Source organism: Carlito syrichta, unplaced genomic scaffold, assembly GCF_000164805.1.
Source record: "Carlito syrichta isolate Samal-C Ts95f unplaced genomic scaffold, Tarsius_syrichta-2.0.1 Scaffold315771, whole genome shotgun sequence".
NCBI lineage: Eukaryota > Metazoa > Chordata > Mammalia > Primates > Tarsiidae > Carlito > Carlito syrichta.
Genome location: NW_007259867.1, coordinates 177,430 through 185,025, shown reverse-complemented (window position 1 = coordinate 185,025; position 7,596 = coordinate 177,430). Strand labels below are relative to the sequence as shown.

Here is a 7,596-nt window from a genome sequence, read left to right as displayed (position 1 = left end):
TTCTATCAACAAGGGTGCCTGAACGAAGCATATTTGTATACATAACCCTTAACTGTACCCCACAATATCATAATAAAAAATATTGATAAAAAAATAATAATAGGCTTTGCAGACGGCGCCGCCTTGAGCCTTTTCCCATCACCCATGGTCAACCCCACCGTGTTCTTCAACATCGCCGTAGACGGTGAGCCCTTGGGCCGTGTCTCCTTCGAGCTGTTTGCAGACAAAGTTCCAACGACAGCAGAAAACTTTCTGTGCTCTGAGCACTGGAGAGAAAGGATTCAGTTATAAGGGTTCCTGCTTTCACAGAATTATTCCAGGGTTTATTGCCAGGGTGGTGACTTTACACGCCATAATGGAACTGGCGGCAAGTCCATCTATGGGGAGAAATTTGATGATGAGATCTTCATCTTGAAGCATACAGGTCCCGGCTTCTTGTCCATGGGAAATGCTGGACCCAACACAAACGGTTCCCAGTTTTTCATCTGCACTACTAAGACTGAATGGTTGGATGGCAAGCATGTGGTTTTTGGCAAGGTGAAAGAAGGCATGAATGTTGTACAAGCCATGGAGGGCTTTGGGTCCAAGAATGGCAAGACCAGCAAGAAGATCACCATTGCTGACTGTGGACAACTCTAATAAATTTGATTTGTTTTATCTTAAATTACCAGATCATTCCTTCTGTAGCTCAGGAGAGCACCCCTTCCATCCCGTTTGCTCGCAGTATCCCTATAATCTTTGTGCTCTCGCTACGATTCTTTGGGTTCCATATTTTCCTTATTCCCTTCCACATCTAGTTGGATTGCAGAGAAATAAAAACTAAATAGCAACAACAACAACAAATAATAATAATAATAATTTAAAGTTGTTTTCATTAAGGAATTTTTATTTCATAATTTACATTTAAAATCATGCTCAAATCATCACTGTGTATACATGTGTATGTGTCTACATTTATGCATATACAATGTGTATACATTGTTACTGAATACTACTGGTTAAAAAAGTAACATAGACCAACTTTTCTGGAGATAATTTGGTGTGAAAAAGTACCAAATAACAGTTTCACTCCTGACAATTTTTTCTGAAGAAAATAAATTCAGAAGAATATTTCTTATGAATATTTTTATGTATTTAGGTACAAGCTGTACTATTATTTATAAAATCAAACCGTTGGAAACTATTTTTGAAGGATATTGTCATGCAGATTATATTTCATTCATAGTCATGAAAATTATTTTTTAAAAGTTAATAACACAGGAAATAAATTTTTATATTAAGTACAAATACAGTATACAACATTTTATGTGTAATATTATCTCAGTTATGGTTTTCACTTCTTTGAACAAGCTCTTTCCAGCCTCAAGGACTTTGCATTTCTTGTTCCTCTCCCTAGAAATAACTTCTACCTGTTCTTTGTAAGCCTGGCTCTTTCTCATTTTCAGGTCTTCGATTAAATGCATTATTTCAGTGAAGTTTTTCCTAACTATCCTATTAAAAGTAGATACCAGGCCAGGCCCGGTGGCTCATGCCTATAATCCCAGGACTTTGGGAGGCCAGGGTGAGAGGATTGCCTGAGCTCATGGGTTCAAGACCAGCCTGGGCAAACTTGCTAGACCTCATCGCTACTGTAAATAAAAAAAATAACAGAGTGTGGTGGCATGTGCCTGTAGTTCCAGCTACTTGGAAGACTTAGGCGGAAGGATCTCCTGAGCCCAACAGGTCAAGGCTGCAGTGGCCTTGAGCGTGCCACTGCACTCCAGCCTGGGTGACAGAGTGAGACTACAACTCAAAAAAAAAAAAGTAGATACTAGTCTCAGTAGTGAAGCACTTACTTATCCTTTGAGTAATTAATCTCTGTCATTTCATTTGGAAGGTGTCAGAGGCCTTTTATTTAAAAAACAAAACAAAACAATTGCTTCTTGGCCTCTTGGCTAAGATCAAGTGTAAAACAAAACAAGACAACAACAACAAAACCCAGATTTTTTTTTTGAGTTGGAGTCTCACTCTGCTGCCCAGACTGGAATGCAGTGGCCGCTCCCGGCCACCGCAGCCTTGACCTGCTGCGCTCTGGCGATCCTTCCGCCTCAGCCTTCCAAGGAGCTGGAACTACAGGTGCGTGCTACCACACCCGGCTATGTTTTTGATTTACTGTAGAGATGAGGTCTCGCCAAGTTGCCCAGGCAGGTCTCGAACCCGCGGGATCAGGCAATCCACTCACCTCAGCCTCCCAAAGCGTGGGATTACAGGCTGAGCCACCGAGCCCGGCTAAAACCCAGAAATTTATTTCTCACAGTTTTAAAGGCTGGGAGGTCTAAGATCAAGGTGCTGGCAGGTTTGTTGTCAGGGCTGCTCTCTGCTTCCAACATGGTGCTTTGAATGCTGCATTTTTCAGAGAAGAGGAATGCTGTTCCTTACCTGGCAGAAGAGCTTGAGAGCAAACTCAACAGCCCCACTCACTCCCAACAACCCTTTTAATAGTAACTCTGCCCTCATAACTCATTCACCTCCTAAAGACCTCACCTCTTGAGAGCTTGTTTAGAGGTTCTAGCAGCAAGAGTGCAGCTACTCGTATACCCTTGATTGAAGAACGGTCCTCTCTGGCAGGGATGGTCATCATCTTCAACCAAGTGTGGAGCTTCAGGAGGGATGCACATGGAGGGGTAAGGTGGAAAGGGGACACCCACCTGGTCAGCCAGATCAACCAAATCAATCCTGGCAATCAATGGGGTGACAGATGTCACAGCCAGGTCGCCCTCACGTCCTTTGCCTCTTAATACCATTGCACTGGGAATTAAGTTTCAGAATGAGTTTGGAGGGGACAAAAACATTCAAACCATAGCAGAAAGTTTGCTACTAGAGGTCTAGGACCACATTTTCTCTCCAAAGTGTTCATTCCAGTGACCTGAATGCAAGGAATATGTGATGAACATTGCTGAATCACCTTTCCATTTCCTAAGGATTTTAAATTACCTGATAAGCTTGTAAAATAAGCATCTCGGTGTGTATACATTGTTACCAATGTACTGCAAATGAATAAGTTGCTAATGATAAAACTTAAAACAGATGTCAAATATGAAACAGTGATGTATTTCCAGAGTGTGTGGGTCAATAGCTAGGGCCCTTCTTCCACTGGGTTCCTTTAAATTCACGTTGGAAAGTAAATTTTGGAAAGTGAATTTTGAGGGTCTGGAGAGAGTAAAGTCAGGCTGGGGATCAGAGCAAGATGTAGCTCCTCCTTTAGGTGGATAGGACTCTGGATAATTAGACCCAGGTGACTGGAAGAGGGGGCCCCCCAAGGTATAATCAAGCTTTCTTTGCCTATGATTATAAATACCATGTGTTCGTCACTTGTTAGAGTTTTCTAGGCCTCAGACCTTCAGGAATTTGCAGTTCCTCCCTTCAAATGAAATACCTCTCATCCCCCTGCTGTTTCCTAAGACTCATTTTCCAAGGCCTTTGTTCTTCCTACTGCTGAGAGGAACTGCTCCAGTCCCTTTTCTCCACCCCAGCATCAATCAGACGAATCCTTGGCCATGAACCCAGCATCAAGGATTCTTGAAGTGGAACTGCAAATGGACAAGGTGATGGAGTCCAGCCCTCTGTACAGTTAGAGTTTCCCTGTGTATCACAAGATCATGGGAATCAACCCCGGCAGGTCTTAGTGATTGCAACATTCCCAGCACAATGCCGGGTGTACTTCCCCAAAATCATATATCAAGGGCTCTTGTCACAGCAACACTTGACATTCACGAATTAACATTTGCAGTTTTGGTCATTTTGACCAACCTTCAGGACCTATGAAATGTCAACCTTTCATTTCTTGATTTTTATTTTGTTTTTTTTTGTTTTTGTTTTTGTTTTTTGAGTTGGAATCTCACTCCGTCGCCCAGACTGGAGTGCAGTGGCTTCTCCCGGCTACCATGGCCTCAACCTGCTGGGCTCCGGCGATCCTTCCGCCTCAACCTTCCAAGTAACTGGAACTACAGGTGCGTGCTACCACGCCCAGCTAATTTTTAAATTATTATTATTTATTGTAGAGACCAGGTCTCGCCAAGTTGTCCAGGCGGGTCTCGAACCCGCGGGCTCTCATTTTCTCGAATTTCCTGATTGTGGAGCTAATGGGTGAGGACTAGTTGACCAGGCTGAAGCAACTGCTCAGCATCCCGATTCCATAGAAATCTTGTGTATTTTCTTGTATCATATGGGCAGATACTCTCCTTAGGGGACAGATGGGATCCCTTAATATTCTCACACCCTGCTGTATTTTGTGGGAGGAAATTATAAGCTATAGAGTTGCGTGCACAACTGGAGACTCATGCAGGACAATTCCTTCTTCATTTTTATGGGTCTGTTGTTGTCCTTACTTTCTAACTCTTCCCCTAGGCTTTTATTTTATTTATTTATTTTTGAGTTGGAGTCTCACTCTGTTGCCCAGACAGGAGTGCGGTGGCAGGCTCCTGGCCACCGCAGCCTCGACCTGCTGGGCTCCGGTGATCTTTCCACCTCAGACTTCCAAGTAGTGGGAATTACAGGCACGCACTACCACGCCTGGCTAATTTTTGATTTATTGTAGAGACGAGGTCTCGCCAAGTTGCCCGGGCGGGTCTCGAACCCGTGGGCTCAGACAATCCACTCGCCTCGGGCTTGGTGGTTCAGCCTGTAATCCCAGCAATTTAGGAAGCAGAGGCAAGTGGATTGCCTGAGCCTGCAGGTTCGAGACCAGCCTGGGCAATTGGGGGAGACCTCGTTTCTACAATAAATCAAAAATTAGCCGGGCGTGGTAGCACTCGCCCATAGTTCCAGTACTTGGAAGGCTGAGACGGAAGGATCGCCGGAGTCCAGCAGGTTGAGACTGCAGTGACTGGGAGCATGCCACTGCACTCCAGTCTGGGCAACAGAGTGAGACTCCAACTCAAAAAATAAATAAATAAATAAAGTAAGATAAATTCCAGGTTTTCAACAGACAAGGTTTATTTAGTGTCTTGAGGCTGTTAGAGGGTCAGTTCGGGGTATCAGGAGAATGTTCACTTCACAGACCTTAGTTGCAGAGATAGGCAAACCTGTGACATACCCTCAAACTATGTCCACAGTGTCACCTCTAATCCAAGGTAAGGAAGTTCCGGTTGCAGCCTGCACAGGGGTCAGGGTAGGCAGCTAAGGGCAGGCCTCCAAGGACCCTGCCCCCCTTCCCCGTTTCACACACCCATGTGGGGTGGTTAGTGCAGGGCTGCCTCCCCTGCAGAGTTAATTGGAAATGTTACACTTCAAGAGGAAAAACAAGAGTAATGGAAAAGGCATCTGTGTGTGACCAAAGCCTTAACTGAAAACAGGCTCTTTCTTCTCCCAGTCTGGGAAACCAGGGTTGAGAAGCAGCCAGGGAGACAACAAGCTCAGATGGCTCATCTGGGGATGGAATGATGGAGGGTGGGCGTGCGTGCATGTGCATGTGTGTGCGCATAGAGAAAGAGGCATGTGTGAGGGAACTGGGAGTTTGGGGGAGTTGGGTTGGGAGAGAAGGTTGGTGTGAATAACCAGGAATAAAGCAAGGCTGTGGAGGGTGGTTGAGTAGAGGAGGGTGTTGCAAGACTCTCCTTTTGGATGTTCTTCTGGGGATGGGGCAGAGTGAGCAATGGAGGTAGGATTTCCTTGGAGGGCAACTTGGGTTTAACTAGTTTTTTCTGGACCTCTATCAGAGGTCACTAGATAAAACCCAAGTTGCCCTCTAAGAAACTGGGGCTTTTGATTAATTAATGACTTAAGCAATTCAACATATATCTATTCCGTTCTGCTCTAATGGTATCTCCTACTCTCTTTTCTGAACTCATGCCAATCCAGATAAGCCCTTTCCATGCTTCTCTTGGCTGCTCTTCTGCTAACCCCTGCCACCATGACCTTATTTTTATAAATAACCATTTTCCTCAAACCAAACTTATGGGGACTGTAAGTCCAAATATCAGAAATGGAGACTCCTGGTGTGTCTCTGAGCCTAGTCTATTGATTTCAAGCACATAATTCATTGCATAAACTTTTACTGAGCCCTTTATGGCTCACTAATGGTACCAGGCACTGGAAATAAATGAAGACACAGTCACTTTCTTCTAGAGTAGCAGGAGACAAATAAACCTGTCATTGGGACACAAGGTGATAAAAGGAACAATGAAATCCCAGAAGAAGGGCACCTGACCCAGTCTTGAGAGTGGTACAATCTTCTTGCAGATGATGCCTGAACTGATTCTTGAATGTTGAGTGGCAGCTTTGGGCCAAAAAGAGGAAGAAGGGAACTTGGAGACAGAGACTTGGTTCATGTCCCTCTGCTGCTTTTTCTGAAGTGGGCGAACCTCAATCTGGTCATCTATGTGATGTTTCTAGGGATACCCACTCCATCGGGCAGCTATGAAGATTACAAAGTAACATGAGCTAAAGTGCTCTATATAGCAAGCTTTCCATGTTCTCAATCCGAGTGGCATTCGTCTATATTCTCTTCTCCTTCAGTACCTGCCCGAGTGACCACATTGCAAAGCTCTCAGCACTCAACTGCTCAACTCCTGGGAGCTCAAATCATGGAAGTCCTTACCTTCCTTCCACCTCCCACTCATACCAGTGCTGGATTGGCTGTCTACTCCTTTGTGAGCTCTACTTGCTTGACCTTTCCCTCATCCCTTTTCAGTGTATCTGCCCCTATGACCTTTTCTGTCTTCCTTTCCAAATGGGTCCTCTTGGTTAGCCAGTAAGTGGTTCTCTCTGGCCTCCTCCACCTTATGTCTTCCCTGGCCTCTTGTGCATCCCAACATAGGCTCAAACACACTCTACTCTCCAGATTCCTGCTCCTGGTATTTGAACATGCCAGAGAATGCCCAGTCTGTATTATTCCATTACATTTGAATGCTTTCTAATTGCTACTGGGCCCTTATTGCTTTTTAGTCATCTTGTTATTTATCTCTATCGAAATCAGTCAGTGTATGTAAAGGACCTAGCACTTAACCTGAAACCTAGTAGGTGACCACTATGTTCACTTCCTTTTCCTCTTCTGCTGACTTGTTATCACATCACCAAGAGTGCCTAGTAGTCCAGACCTTCTCCATTCTTCTCACATTTCTGATTTCCTTTAGCTCTAAGTTTTGGTCACCTAGCACAAGCTTGTTCCCTTTACTAATTCTTAGCTTCTGTGTAGTGATTAAGAACACATGCCCTCAATCAGTTAGCTAGGTCTAGTCATGCCTCTGAGCTTCAGTTTCCTCTTCTATAAATTGGAAATTATAACAGAGGTGATTTTTTTTTTTTTTTTTGAGTTGGAGTCTCACTCTGTCACCCAGACTGGAGGGCAGTGGCATGCTCTCGGCCACCACAGCCTCCACCTGCTGGGCTCTGGCGATCCTTCTGCCTCAGCCTTCCAAGTAGCTGGAACTACAGTTGCCCACTACCATGCCCGGTTAATTTTGATTTATTTTAGAGACGAGGTCTCGCCAATTTGCCCGGGTAGGTCTCAAACCCGCGGGCTCAGGCAATATACTTGCCTTGGCCTCCCAAAGTGCTGGGATTACAGGCTGAGCCACCGAGTCCTGCCAAAATATTCATGCCAGCCAGGCTCAGTGG

The 7,596-nt window shown here is 44.8% G+C and overlaps 1 protein-coding gene across 1 annotated transcript; it reads left to right on the top strand.

Annotated features, from left to right (window-relative positions):
- The first annotated feature begins 144 nt into the window (after window positions 1-144).
- LOC103275822 (peptidyl-prolyl cis-trans isomerase A-like) lies at window positions 145-804 on the top strand. The gene is made up of 2 exons (XM_021706554.1): window positions 145-228; window positions 310-804. Exons 1-2 carry the CDS (start codon window positions 145-147, stop codon window positions 637-639), a joined length of 414 nt encoding a protein of 137 aa, XP_021562229.1. The 3' UTR covers window positions 640-804.
- The last annotated feature ends 6,792 nt before the right edge of the window (window positions 805-7,596 follow it).